This window comes from Acartia tonsa, chromosome 2, assembly GCF_053477335.1.
Source record: "Acartia tonsa isolate MP-2025a chromosome 2, ASM5347733v1, whole genome shotgun sequence".
NCBI lineage: Eukaryota > Metazoa > Arthropoda > Copepoda > Calanoida > Acartiidae > Acartia > Acartia tonsa.
The window spans coordinates 42,941,825-42,957,973 of NC_137261.1; the positions used below are offsets into that span (position 1 = coordinate 42,941,825).

At 31.8% G+C, this 16,149-nt stretch overlaps 1 protein-coding gene across 1 annotated transcript; it reads left to right on the forward strand.

Annotated features, from left to right (window-relative positions):
• Positions 1 to 1,239: 1,239 nt before the first annotated feature.
• On the forward strand, positions 1,240 to 10,972 carry LOC145311911 (dipeptidase 1-like). Its single transcript, XM_080150950.1, has 14 exons — positions 1,240 to 1,385; positions 1,807 to 1,907; positions 3,077 to 3,138; positions 3,729 to 3,808; positions 4,364 to 4,456; positions 4,788 to 4,903; positions 5,453 to 5,546; positions 5,837 to 5,975; positions 6,347 to 6,457; positions 8,363 to 8,429; positions 8,949 to 9,006; positions 9,563 to 9,622; positions 10,102 to 10,185; positions 10,466 to 10,972. Exons 1-14 carry the CDS (start codon positions 1,287 to 1,289, stop codon positions 10,667 to 10,669), a joined length of 1,368 nt encoding a protein of 455 aa, XP_080007076.1. The 5' UTR covers positions 1,240 to 1,286; the 3' UTR covers positions 10,670 to 10,972.
• The last annotated feature ends 5,177 nt before the right edge of the window (positions 10,973 to 16,149 follow it).

A 16,149-nucleotide genomic window follows, 5' to 3' on the forward strand; every position in this document is an offset into this window, starting at 1 on the left:
TCTCATCTAAATCACTCTCCGTGTCTTGAATTTACAGTTTTTTGGCAGTTCAAACTGTACAATTTCTACTGTATAATCTGTAGTACCTACACAGTTTAAACTAAATAATATTGAATCTACAGTATCTATGCAGACAGGCACAATTGTACTTACACAGTAATACTCTACTGTATCGATACTGTTGCTACCCGCATTTTTATCTTTATCTATGTTCTCTACAGTGATTTACTTTATATCTAATGTTACTCAATTTGATAATTTAAAAAACCTTAATGATTGTCAGCCTTGAAAAAGCTGTTCTTAAGAGTAAAAATAAAATTCGTAGCTTTTATACTTATCCTTTTAATGGGGAAGAAGAAGAATAGAGATAGGCGGTGTTCATTCTTTCCTGCAAATTTAACAATAACAACGATATGCTTTTGACAAAAAATCTTGGTCATATATTATACATCTGCACAAACATGTTAAATGTTTTTTCGGGAATGAAATACCTCAACGCCAATCACCTTGAAACCTGCTCTGGACCAATGCTAAACTTCAGACGTAAGAAAATTACATACAGTTAGAATTTATAAGTAAAAAAGAACCTAAAAACAAAGATTATTAAAAAAATAGGTGTCGAAAATTCTTTACCAATAAAATAAGGGGATATGAATAAAATTGTTAAGCCTTCTAGCTCTAAAAAGAGCTGAGATAATCGGCCCCACTGATTAAGGTCCGATAAGAGTCCCGACTGTTTAGGATAAATTTTTCGTATTAATGCATGCACGTTTTATGAAAAATGGTTTAAATCATTGGAAGATGGGCGAGTAATACTAGTTTCTTTGCGACTTGCTTACGGATATATTGTCCAGTGAAATTTGCCGTAGGCATATTTTGTTTTGGGTAACAACATGGCCAAACTAAAATATATTTATTTATAGTATTGTAATTAGGGAGGGAAGAGATAGTAAACTGTATATCTCGCTAGTTTCCAAAGTTTTATTAAAATTTAATTGGTTATAAACTAGTAGATAAAGATTTCAATTATAATTGCTGCGCTACTTAAGGACATATAATTGGCTGAGAATTGTAAGCATTGATATATATTTTTTTTTTTGCAGTCTTAAATATGTTTTATTAGGTTTAGTTAATAAAAACTACAAAAAAAAAGAAATTTAAAAAGCTAGAAGCAGTATTTCAATGTGCCTATGAGCTATTAAACTTTTGTTTATTTTTGGTCTACTAGTTGTTTGACACCGTATATTGTTAAGTATTATTTTCAGATAGAAACAAATTTTATAGAAATGTTGCGTAATCGATTATTGTTACTACAAGTATTTTTTGTAAATGTTTTATTGGTAAAAAGCCATTTTATATCCAAAAGAGCTATAGACGAGAGTATTAGGAAAGGAATATTAACTTAATAAATTTAAATAATTCGTTTATAAAAGTAACAGGAAGTCTGTGAACCGATATGCTTCTCCTTTAAGTGTAGGTTCTTATCAGTCCTAAGAAGGTTTATAACTGTTTTGGAGGATCTTTACATTTCCAATATAAATCAACCATAAAGAAGAAAAACAAAGATGTTTTAAAGTGCCGCTATTTGGCGTGTTAGAATCGTTATATGGGTTTAAAACTTTGAATGATGTTTCCTGTAATAATTCGGTACAATTATTAAAGTAACTATGTAATATTACCAGTCTCATAATATTTCTACATTATTTAATCTCTATAACTAATTAATGGTAATTCGTAGTAGATTTTTTATTGCTTCGATAATTTTATTTTATTATTTATAATTTTTTTAAATGTTCCTTGTTACCCAGTGCAAGAATAGAGCGGGTGCTAAGTGCCTACCCCATCATAGACGGACATAATGATGTCCCCTTCACACTCAAGAAGCTGTTTGAAAACGATGTTTCAAGGTATATATATTAGGGTTGGGCCGGATATCCGGCCATTTTCAATATCCGGCCGGATACCGGATATTGAAACTATCCGGCCGGATATCCGGCCCTATAATTTTTTATACTTTACACCAAAAATCTCTGCTTTTTAAAATCTTAAATGGCTATAATTTTCTTATAATTGAAGCTAGAAGAACATTTTTTCTGAATAAGTTTAACTTTATGTAAATTTATATAAGATTTCTGAAGAAATTTTGTTTAACTACTTTAATATCTGGTAATTTGGCCGGTTATCCGGCCGGATAACCGGATATTTGCCGGATATCCGGCGTTGGCCGGATATCCGGCCGGTTACCGGATATCCGGCGTTTGAAATCAGCCGGATATCCGGTATCCTGTATCCGGCCAAAAAAGTATCCGGCCCAACCCTAATATATATATTGATAGATTGTCTGCTAGAAATATAGATATATTGATAGATTGTCTGCTAGAAATATAGATAGATATTATATAGATGGACACGGAGAAAGATATAGATTAAATGTATGATATAAGAGGTTAACTCACAAACAAAATACGAATTTAATATATTTATACAGACATTACAAATTGTTTGAGCATGTTTGCTCTCTTTAGATGTAAATGTGAACCTGATAGATTTAAGGACAAATAAATAATATAATTTACCTATAATTAAACGTAATGGTCTTGTTTTAATATACAAAAATCCTTATATATTAACATAAATAATTTCATTTTAAGCATTTAACATCAGGATATATAAGTTGGAAGGAATTTTAATGTTAGGGGGATATTTGAAAACTGCATCAAACTTTAAGGATTTTTTATAAAATTCGTTTTTTCTATACTTCTTTATCTAAAAGCGGAAATACAATTTAAGTTAATTAATTTTGATATATGTGATTGGTGGATTGAAAACTATCTGCGCTCTTATTGGAGAAGCTTGAGTGTCGTCCCAATTAGAGCGCAGTTGGTTTCTAATCCACCTATCCTATTGGTCAAAATTAATTAACTTAAATTGTATTTCCACTTTTAAATAAAGAATTATACAATTAACGAATTTTATTAAAAATCCTTAAAATTTGATGCAGATTTCAAATCTCCCCCTTACATTAAAATTCCATCCAACTTATATATCCTATTTAACATATCAATGTTTTTTTCAGGTTTGATTTTGAGTCCAACCTTCGTGATGCCCCTGTGTACAAAGAAATTGCCAGCAGCCATACAGGATTATATTTCATCTTTAGTCTAAGTTTGTCCAACACATTTGTGACAAATTTTTTGCCATCTCTCATTACACAAAGACGACTTTTATACACACTCATCTTAACAAGATAAATTTTTGGTTCTGAACAATACAAAGCTAGCAATATACTATCTTAATCTAGACCATTCCTTGCATGTAACAGAAAGCTCTCTAATGATTGTTAGAACCATCCCATTGATTAAAACTTTTCATCATGATTCATGTAAAAGTTAAATATAATTTACAAAACTTACTCTATAATAATTGCCGTTTGCAAAAATGTGTTATATAGGAAATAATTGCCGTTTGCAAAAATGTGTGCAAAAACGTGTTTAGTTTAAGGCTTAAAATATGTCTTTAAATCATCTTGGAGGTAAGCAATTTTGATAAACATTTTTATGGAAATTCTATTGGAACTTCTTATAAATTAAAATTGTTATGATTCCAAATTTTTAAATGTCTAAAAGTAAGATTCGTTTAGATTTTAAGTAGAAATCCTTCTTTAGCTTTAAATGCTCTATCATCACAAATAAAAGAAAATTAATGCCAAGATGAAACATAATCTTACGCAGATATACCCCGTCTACGACAAGGAAAGGTGGGAGGTCAGTTTTGGTCTGCCTATGTTCGCTGTGACACTCAATACAAGGTAAATTTAGATTATTGCCTAGATTATTACCTATAGCGACCAATTTCTTATTTAGAATTAATTGAAAATAAGTGAGGGGTAGTATTTCGTGTGTTATTGTATACCTAAGGTAAGGTTATATTGGGTACATGGTAAGGTATTACAAGTATAGGCCCCACAGGGTTAGCTCAATAAATAAGATTTTGAGCGTAAAAGGATATTCTGTTATTTTAAAGTAAAGAGGTGTTTATGTGTTTGTTAGGCATTTTGAGTCAGAGCATCGATAAACTTACGAATTAAAATAAAACATATTGTACATATAGAACTTTCAGTCAAATTTAACATCCTCAAAAGTCAAACTAGCGCCCTGTCCACCTATGAACATATGTAAAGATCCTAGGTGGAGCACTAAAATTTAAATTCTATTTAAGTAAAATAAATTGTATGTATAACCAAAACATGAAGCATTTAAATTTTTTATAAATTAACTGCAAAAAGATATCATCTGTCAACCATTATGTTCTTCTGTCTATCTAATCATATTATATTCATTTATATTCATCCGCCCCAATTTAGGATGCTGTAGAAAGAGTGCTAGAGCAAATAGATGTAGTTTACAAACTTGTAGAAAAGTATCCAAATGATTTGCAGCTTGCTACTTCTAGCCAGGTTGGTTGATTCTTCATCTATGTGTCCATCCATTCTCATGTCATTGGCGTTCAAAGGGTTGGTTAAAGAGGGGTAAAAAACTTTGGCATTCCCTAATCTAATTCTAAAGTCAAATGGTGTGTGCCTTTTTAACTTGGCACCCCTCTTGACTGATTAGAGGGATGCACCCTTCCTAAGTATGCCAGGAGGGTAGATATTTCTCCCTTCTCCCTCTTCTGAACGATTCAGGTTTTAACATTGGCCTATATATTCTTGCCTGTTTATAAATTTGACCTTTGTTTCATATTGTCCATCATCAAGGCAGAAATTATAAATTTCTTGTTTCTTAAAGGATATTGAAGATGCACTGAAGAATGGAAAGATTGCTAGTTTGATTGGAGTGGAAGGAGGACATACTATCAACAGCAACTTGGCCATCCTCAGATCTTTCTACAAACTTGGAGTCAGGTAGTTTTGATTCCATCTTCATATAGCAGAGCAGAGTTAGAATGTTCGTATGTCTGTCATTCGCCAACTATTTAACAATTGTATTATCTGTTTATGGGTATAACTTTATATATTACTAGCGGCTACGCCCCTAGTGGCCTCTAGTGGCACTTTAGATGTTTTTGTTTGTTAAAGTCTCTAGTTACTTCTTTATGTTACGATACCTTTTTATGTTACGTTGAAGTCTCCCATATATTTTTAAAATTTTTGATTTTTTGGTCATTTCTTTTGAGAGGGTGATTGTTCCCTCCCCCAAAATAGTTATAAACCTTCCTAGAACCCATAATAATCTATCTTGTTAAGGAATACCCAATCGGTTTAGCAGTTAGTGAGATCCTTCGGTACAGACACATAGACAAACAAACAGACAAACATCCTGTTACTTTAGTGTAGGGATTTTTGAATAATTGGGTTTAAGTGCTTTTAAACTTAATATTTAGCTCTTGTTTTATGTTTAAGAGTTATAGATTAGCGTAAGTAGAAATTTAGATAAAAATTGACCCATTTCAGATACATGACATTGTCCCATAGCTGTAACACTCCTTGGATTGACACAGCCAATGTTGAACTCAATGCCACAGATGATCTGGAGCCTCAAGTTAAGGTAAATATTTGTTTATGCCTATTGTATTCCCTGACCAACTCATGGTACAGTTTTTCTGGAATAAAAAAAACTATTAATATAATAGAACTTCATAGTCTGCAGGCAATCTAACAGCTAAATGAACAAATGTTTGTTCACTTAATTGAATTATCTTGAAAATTATTCTTTTACATTCTTTGATTGCAACAATCTGATCACTTGGAATAGGGCACTGATTTATTTAATGACAATTATCATTTAATTGTCATAACCTATGTTTGGAAGTATTACATACTTATGTATATACTTAGGGTGTCTCAGAGTTTGGAGTGCATGTGATCAAAGAGATGAACAGACTGGGTATGATGGTTGATCTCTCCCATGTTAGCACAGATGCTATGCGCCAGGCCTTGAGAATTGCTGAGGCACCTGTCATTTTTTCACATTCGGGTAAGCTTTACTTTCATTTGTTTTTGTTGGTTTTCTTATGTATAGGGATGACATCTAATCCTAATGTGTGAAGAAATATTTGTAGTAGGGGCTTCATATTATGATACAGCTCCTATAGGGATGGTTGAATACAAAAGATTCAAGCTTTGGTAGTAGCTCTCATAATAATTATAACTACTGCAATTAAGTATTCATATAATCATGAACATTGTAATCAATTGCAACTGTCTTTTATTGTTTATATCACATACCAAACACAGTTTTTACTTTTAGCATCTCTAGCATGATGCAATGAGTCTCAGAATCAAGCCTTACATCTTTCCAGAGCAGGCACATTACAGAGATTGTTACAACCAATCCTTAAATTTTAGGCCCCCGAGCTGTTATGGATCATCCCAGAAATGTACCTGATGATGTGCTGGAGATATTGCCACTCAGAGATGGAGTTATCATGATCAACTTCTACTCTTGCTATGTTGTTCAGGAATAATTATAAAAAGTTTGTTTCGAGTTATTTTAAAACAGTTTTTCTTTGAAAGTTTTTACCTCCTGTTATCTTTGGGGTATTTCTTTAGGTTTTCTCGGTAGGAAGTTGTACCAGAATAGGTCCTACCCCAAACGTAAGAGTCCCAAACGTCAGAGTGGACAAACGCAAGAGTCCCAAACGCAAGAGTCCCAAACGCAAGAGTCCCAAACGCAAGAGTCCCAAACGTCAGAGTGGGACAAACGTCAGAGTGGGACAAACGTCAGAGTGGACATTGCTTAAGTAAAACATCAGAGTCTATGCTATTTTAATTATATGACAAAAAATAGACAGTTAGGCCCCCTAGCCTGCCTAGCCGCGGGCGCTCGGCCCCTTAGCCTATAACCTAACCTAACCTAATCATAAAGAAAATGACTCTGGCTGCAGCACTCAGCACCCTGGCCTACCTAGCCGCAGCGCTCGGCCCCCTAGCCTGCCTAGCCGCGGGCGCTCGGCCCCCTAGCCTATAACCTAACCTAACCTAATCATAAAGAAAATGACTCTGGCTGCAGCACTCAGCACCCTGGCCTACCTAGCCGCAGCGCTTTAATGATTATAAAATCGAGACTCATACGTTTTACTTATAAAATGTCCACTCTGACGTTTGTCCCAAAAATCCTGCGTTTGTCAACTCTGAAGTTTGTCCCACTCTGACGTTTGTCCCACTCTGACGTTTGGGACTCTTGCGTTTGTCCACTCTGATGTTTTTCCACTCTGACGTTTGGGACTCTTACGTTTGTCGTGGAACCCCAGAATAGCTTAAAACCATAGCAAAATCCAATTCTTCCAGCATTTAGCAAGTTTTAAGCCTGACCCTGTAAGGCAAATTTTGAGATTAAGATGGTTTTTATATTATTATATTATATTGAAAACAAACAAACATTAATTAAAGGTTGGAATAGCCCCACATGGTTAGTTACCCCCCCCCCCCATGCTCACAGTTTTATTTTTTTTTACAATTGGAAATGAGGAATTTTTGGTTCCAAAATATGTTTGAGTGAAATCAATGAGGTAGAAATTGTATAGTTTTACTTTGTAATATGTACAAGCTATTTTGCCACTAGCCTCTTAAAGAGGTCAAGAAATAAATTCTTATTTCACAATTCATTTTTTTATACTTCTGTTAGCTCTATTCCGTAAAGCCTCTAAATAACCACTATCAGATTAAGATATTAAGCCACATCAAAAAGCAAAGTTGTTATTATAGGATTGTTTATAGATGTTAAAAATTTCAATGCATTTAAAATTATCTGACAACTCAGATTTTTTCTTCCAGTTGAATTGGTTCTATTGAAATGAGACTTGTTAAACTTATACTTGCAATTCATCTGCTACATCTTATCAAAGTAAAAAATGACAACACCATTAATTTTTCAAGAACAAGTTTGAATTGCATAATTTGATCAAATATTTTTTGGTTTAATAGTTGAGAGTGTACAAAACAAATTTAAAAAAAAGATATTTTTTTTTGTATAAAAAGTTTAAAGATGTTAGATTACTAACTATTTTTGGGGAGGATACTACCACCCTCCAAATAGAAATCGTCTCTAGAAATAACAACCTCTTCCCCAAAATTTAGTTTTGATACCTTAAAAAAAACTAAAATTTAAAGTGAGAGATCGACATCCATCCTCCCCCATTTAAGGCATGCGGGTGCGGCGTAGCCGCTAGTTTATAATAAAACATGAATATATAAGACTTGTTATTTTACAAGATTGTAGGCTTTAAATTTCAAGTTTCAAAACTTATATTTTAGATATATACATATTACATATATCATGCACTAGCCATAAACATACAGAGTGAGAATAATACACAATTACTTAAACATTTATAACACTTTTCATCATTATTGATTGCATGTAGAACTGTAGTGACACAAACCTTGGAACCATCAAGGATGTTGTCAAACAAATTGATCATGTCAGAAGGTTCATGTCGAAATAAAAATAAAATAATTTGGATCTCGGGGAATCTTTAATTTAAAAGCACATTTTGTGCTTTTATATAACGTGTCTAATGAGCACTTATACCTCCCACTTAAAAAAAAGGTTAATTAAAATTAGTTATGGTGGGGGGGGGGGGGGGCCGGGGGGGGGTCGGGTTGGTTGGGAAGGAAAACCTTGCATAATAGAAAACACAATCAAAAGAAAAACTACTTTCCCGTTATATCAAATTAAGGAGGGTGGGGGATTAATATTTACTCCAGTGCCCTCTCCCTCTCTGATACAGCTATATATTTGTATGCAGGGGTAGCTATTATAACAATCAATTCTACAAAAAAAATCACGAAACCTTTAAAGTATGGTGGAAGTATATTTTTTATGTTTTTGAAGAGGGGTGGGGGAAAAGGGGAAGGGGGTTGTGGAGAAATTTTCCTTTCGTCAGAATATCATTCCCTTTTCCCTTATTTGTATAAGATTGCAAAAATTTTGACATGAAATTTGTAGAATAACTGGAAGTGCAGACCATATTGGGATAGGAGCTGATTACAATGGGGTTCCTAGGGTAAGCAAATTAAACAAAGCTAGGACAATAATTACCATGAGAAGCGCAGCATTGTAAGTTATTTGGATGAAGATTAATCTGGTATTCAAAAATTGGTTTTCGACTACATAAACTGTAAATAAAAATACCAAAAAAATTTAAAAGTTCAAAAATATCTTTATTTAATGACATATGGACATAATAATGGGCGTATGAACAAATATAGACAAATTATAGAGTGGCTAGGCTACTAACAAGGATGAAATATTCAAAAGAAAATTATAAAAAGAGATACAGACAAATAAAGCTTCATATAATTGACTCATTTATCAAACAAAATAGTGTAGCAACTCTATATTTAGGTTAAATTCCTAATATATACTAAAAACTTCCATCTATCTAAGACATTCTTATGATTTACACGCATCCTTTGTACTGAAAATACTTACATGTACTGAAAATTATGCAAGCTATGCTATTGTTTTATTATTCAAAAAAATTAACATACATATTTCAAACATGTCTGAATTACATTTTACTGTTATTTGGTCAAATCGAAACTGATTGATTATTTTAGGTTCCTGTAGGCCTGGAAGATGTGTCAAAGTATCCAGCACTATTTGAAGCACTCTTGACGGTAATGCTCATAGCCAAACTTTTCTACATTTAGGGTAGTTCTGTACATTCTTGACTTGACGTACTGCTTTATTTGTTAATTTGCGCATGCTATCCTATCGTTTTTAAACTTGACATGGTCATTTCAGGGTGTAATTTAAAAAGTAATGAAACTCTTTAATCATTACCAGAAAGATATTTACTTAAATTTTTTTTTGTTGATTGTTGTGATATTTAAAAATGTCTCTATAATAATAACTATAGTTTCTATTAAATATAATGTTTTAATCATGTTATAGCAGTACAGACAAACTGAAAGACCAAGTATTTTATGGAGAATATGCGCAATATTCTGCAAAATCTTACTAGGAATAAGCAATTCTATCATTAATAGCCAAACATTTTTCTTACTATATAAGTTTTATATTTCATAGAACAGACCAAATGGGTACACAATGCATCAATTGTTTTTTTTATATTTTTTTCTTTATTTATTTCAAGGAGTCAGAGTTTACATGGACCGACGAGGATTTGGCCAAAGTAGCCAATCTCAACATTTTGAGGGTTTTCAGAAAAGTTGAAGAGGTAATTAGATTATAGAAAAAAAATTCCTAAGATTCATATAACCTGTATATTTCTTAAAAGTCTGAACTCAAGTAAAAATATAGAGTAGGTACCTATGTTTTGACAAAACAGTGTCCCAAAAGCAGGTTAGTGTTGAAGAGTTTGTACACCATTTAAATTGGAAGTTTGTTCACCCTCTAAAGTAAAACCCTGCGCACATCACAGGCCAAAATATGTTTTATTTAGTAAAATACTGCTTATTATTGCTGCGTTACTTATGGACATAATTATCTTTATTAAGGTACGAGACAGATTAAAGAATGAGGGAAAACCCGCCGACAACACAGTATTCAAGTATTATGAGGAACCTGCCAACGCTGAGAAAAAGTTTTCGCTGGAGCCCAACCCTGTGGAGGTCTGCACCTCTGGAGTTGAAAGAAATCCCGAAGAGGAAAAGGCTCTTTTCAAAGGAAAAACTTTTGTTTATCAACAAAAGTATTACTGAAGTTGGGAGGAGTGGACAATTGAATGCAAATTAATCTACAATTTTCTTATTTCATAAAAATATAACATAGGCAGCTCTATAATTTATGGAATAATAAAATATTTTCTATTGTCCTAGTAATAATAAGTATTGTAAAAAGTGTCAAATCAAAATCAATAATCTAAACCGTTTTTTCCAATTACGTGGTATTCAAAATTTAATTACTGATAAAATTTCTTTGTTATTAGTTTATATAATCAATGAAATAATGTAATATAAGTATAAAATTTTCAACAAAATAAATTTGATATTGTTGTATAAAAATGATCTTGAATTAATTTATGTTTTAGCAGCATCGCCTTCAGCCCCAGTCTTGTTGGCAAAAAATAGCTAAAAACCATTTAAAGACGTATTAAAGACTTCAATTACAATTGAATCAGTTTAGCAGTCTCTGAATATCTTCAGGTTTTAAACAAAAATAGTTTGCAATATATTGCAATAAAAGTCGTCTTTTTCGAATTAAAATTAAAATATTAAGAAATTTAAATAAGACTTATCAATACGAGAGCAGCAGTAGAGCTCTTTATGGATAAGATAATGGATAATAAGTTGATGTTCCCATATGTAGATTCAAAGCATTGCATTGGTTGAAAATTTGAACACTATTAAATTAGAACCTACCAATTAAATGCAAATACATCATCTACATGTTCTTTTAAAAACCCAAATATATTTAGCGACATAATTCTAAAAACAAACTTTCATTTAGAAGTTTTTTTTGTATTTCTAAGAGTGCATTGTTAATATTCCATTGTCCGGCTTTCCTGGATGTTGTCATCCTTGTTGAAGCTAAAGTGGTGGAGAAAAACACGAAAAGTTTCACTTTCTGGAAAAGAAAATTTTGGAAAATCCTTTAAATCAAACAATGGACCATTAATAAACCCCCCGAACTTTAAACTTTTGTTGTATGCACTATTCCTTTCAACAATTGCAGACAGTCAACCCTTTGATTAAATGACACTTGTGTTGATGTCTTGCATGCAATTTCAATGGTTTTTTTTGTACACCATCTTGCCTTTATGTCGACCCTACCGCATTAAACAAAAGTAGTCATGACTGAAATGGACCAAATGGTCTTCTTACATTTACAAGCTTGTAATGACACATTAAAATATAAGAATAGAGGTGGCATGAGCTATATGTAACTATGCCCACAAGGTAGGGTCCCTGTCTAGATTTTGTATTGGGTCTTTGAAATCTGCTAATTGCTTCGGAAATTTAAACACAGCCGAGTTCTTACAAAAGAACAGAAAGCAATTTGCTACTAGACGATAATGGTCTCCACCACTAAGGTCAGATAGTTGTCTGAATTATACATATATACTTATTCATTTATTAATGAGATAATAAATATGTATGTACTTATTTTTTATTCATTCTATTGTAATGATTTGCACCAAATTTGGACCTAAATTTTGAATCTTCATTAAATCTTCTTAAATCTAATAGAATAGCGTAAGTAGGTATTTTTTTTGTGGGCTAAAAAAGTGAATTAGAAATTGGAGAAAAAAAGTTTGTCAGAAAGTTAGAGTATTTAAACCAAATTAAAGTTTGCCTAGGTCGGCAGGGATTAATTGCACATCACATGCTGGTATTATTATATATCTATCTATATATCTAATTCACATCTATCTATTTATATTTATAAATATCTATAAAAAGTTATCCAAGGTCGGCAGCGATTAATTGCACATGGCATGCTGATAAATATCTATCTATGTATATTATTCAGGGATAAGGGATGGGAAACCTGACCGAAAATTAGGTCTCAGCCTCCTTTTTAAAGTGATGGGGCAACTTTTCTTTTTTGCCTATAAAATCAACTCATTTTCGCCAGTTCATTATTGACTGTAGGCTAATATCCAATAGCCTGAAACTTGCTTTTAGCATTAACCAATAAATTAATAACCAACGCTTCCTCCAGTTCCTAATTGGCTAAATTAATTCAAGCAAACATAAATTTCTGCTATTAGAATGACAACAATGGAAATTTTCTGCTATCAGAATGACAACAATATATATGATGTTCAATCACATCAACTTATTATTAAATCTACACATTAATAAATGTCCATATAGCAAAACATAAACAGAGAGATCGTTTTTTGAAGACTGCGTAGGATTCAACATTTTATACTTCAGAACAATGTGAAAAACTAATGTCTTTAGACAATTTAAAAGTTATATTTCATGTGGAATTGATAACCCACCTAAATGATTACAAATACAAAACTAGTTCAATATGTAAATAAAAAGTGTACTGTGTTTTGTTAAAAAAAATTTTCATTAATTTTGGTAAAAATTATTGCACACTTAATTAAACTTTTCTGTTAATTTTTAACGTAAAATTATTTTTTTTTAATTCTTAATTTATATGTATGCTATGGAACAATTAGTTGATAGAATGTTACCCATGTACTTATTCAATTCTACTTAATTTATTTATTAAAGCTGGGGAGCTAAAGCGGTGTTTATTTCTATATACAAATTTTGGGGTGAAGTAGATCCCCCCTTAAAATGTTTGAAAATAAATCAGGTTTAACCATCTCAAAAAAAACTTTTTTTTTAAATGGGGGGGGAGGGGGTGGCGAAGTAATGACAATCTTAACGGGATTCTACTTAAACCCACTAACATATTGGTTCTTTGAAAAGTTTTTATTATATTTTATGCTAGGTGGAATCAACTACCTGAATTCTATTCTATACTTTTTTTCTTTGCATTCATATAATAGCTATTTCATCATTGTTCATAGTTTTCAAATCTAACTACTGCGTCATCCCAAAACTAGTTTTTTAGGCCTAGTTGGAAAATAGGCCTGGAATAATTTTTTCTTACGTTTCCTGGGTAGCCATGGATAAATTACTTATCACATGCTGGTATATATCTATCTATGTATAAAATTATTATTTATCTATATATAATCTATATATCTATCTAAAGTATGCCTTGTTATGCAGAGATTAATTGCACATGCCATGCTGGTATCTATCTATTTATGTATCTAATTATTAAATATCTATCTATACATCCATCTAAAGTTTGCCTATGTCGCCAGGGATTAATTGCACATGACATGCTAGTATCTATCTTTTAATTTATCCAGTTATATGTCTACATATTTATATATTTTTAACTTTCTATTTTTATAACTTTACTTTAACCTAGTAATAGTGTCTAACTTTTTATCTTTGTGACGTAACAAAATCCATCTCTTTTTTAGGGGTTTCCTTTCCTACCTCCCCTCTCATCCTTCGATTTTTGTTACGTCACAAAGATAAAAAGTTAGACACTATTACTAGGTTCCTTTACTTTTTTTCTTTTTGAAAATATGTTTATCTGTCTATTTCTAACTTTTTATATTACCATATTCATACATTACATATGTCTGTATTCAAGTATATATTTGTTGAAAAAGTTTAATATAAAGGTTCAACTGGTGCATTGGGGTTAATGCTTTTTGTACAAGGTTATATTTTAACTTATATTTGTGACTTGCCTTTTTTGTTCTTACACACAATTTTAGATTGGATAATATTGCTTTACTTGCAAGTTAGAAATTTAAGTATTTTTAAAAGCGAAGCTTTTTCTATGATTAGGGTCAGTCTGCAATGGCCAATGGTTAGCCTTTTTCGTTAATTTGAACATGTTAGAATTGTACTATTGATAATAAAACTTTGCCTAATGTTCAAATAACAGTTTTAGAAATTGTAGCATCTCTATAATCGTTACCATACGTTCATTTAGATCATATTTATTTTTAATGTTTGACAACATTTTTTTTATGTAATATAATTATCCTAAATATTTGATTTTGGAATACGGATTCTTAGGACAGCCTTGGGGCTAAAAAAATAGTTTTGATCTAATAATTGTACATTTTCATATCCACGGAAAGCTGTTTATAATACGATGCGATATATATTTTGTCAATTATGTGATATGTTAGGTTCAGTAAGGATTTCTTCATCTCTATTCTTTAAAGTATGTCGTAATGTTTTTTTTACATTTTTAGGAGCATCGTTGTTGCTATTGGCCATAATTTGCTTTAAGATAACAAGAAATGTAACATTAAATCCTAAATAAAATGGATAAAGGTGTGTTTTACTATACCACAAATTAGTCAAGCTAAAATCCCACATGGGGTTTTAAGAGTTCAACTTTTAGACATAGAAAACTTAAAGTTAATATTAGTTGGTCAGAGAATGTCGCATGAAATAAACAAAAATAATGGAAAAAAGAAAATTGGCTTTGACCCAAATATACACTTTAATATATACAACACAACCTAATACAAAAAAATTAACAACAGAGCTTCTCTAAAACCAATTTATTAGATTTGTTTAACAGCATGTTGCAAAATAATAACAGTGATAATAAGTACATGTAATGATTAGCTACTTTGCTTTTTGCCTCTGTATTTTTTTTGAGGGGGGGGGATGAAGGTTTAAAGAAAATTAATCTAAAACCAACTCAAGATACTTACAATTTTCTTAGAAAAGCACAACACAATCGTACTTGTATCAGTCTTCTTTAGTCAGCTACAAAATTCCTTACTGCTTTAATTTGCAGAAATGATTTATGTGTAATACATATTGGGTTGTTAATTTGCTCTAAATATACTTCCTTTGACCCATAAAAGCTTCTTCAAAAACCCCTGGCCATTAAGGTTTCTTAATATCTAAACATGTGTTTATTAAGATCTCTAGAAGCTTCTGTCAACAAGTAGACCTTTCTCATTGGAAACAGTTTTTAAAAATGTATGTTAAACCTATTTAAAAAAAAAATAAGTATGTCAACATTCTTAGTCTTATTGATCTTTTTATTTAAAGTGATTTTGCTATGTATTCTCCTATCAGAAGCATATCTCGTATTTGAGTAAATGTAATTATTAACTACACGGACCAAGGACGTCCAAGGGGAGGGGGGGGGGGGTAAAGACATGATTACCCCCCCCCCCTCTCAACGAATTTGGGGGTACCGTAGGCAACCCCAAAATATTTCTCATTTTACCCCCCCCCCCCCCCCAAACTGACACGGACGTACGGATGGATAAGTGTAATTATGCGATAGCTTCACTACTAAAATAGAAAATGTTTTTTTAAAGCTGGAGCCTGAGTGTTCATTTAATCAGAGATTAAAACTTGAAAGGGAAAGATTAATTTAAATTTGAGAAATAATACTTTTTTTTACAATTGGAGCTACGATGAAAGTACCTCCAAAAAAATTCTGACGTCATAAAAATGAAGGATTAGGAGAGGAGGAGTAGGAAAGAAAATCCCTAAAAATGAGCTGGATAATTCCTCATTTTATGACGTCACACGCTGATTTTTAGAGATTTTTTTCGTCTTCTTTTTCTTAAGCCATCATGAAGACAGGTTCACAAATTCATCCCGTTAGTATAAATTTACAGAATATTATTTGTTTTAAAGTCATTTGCATG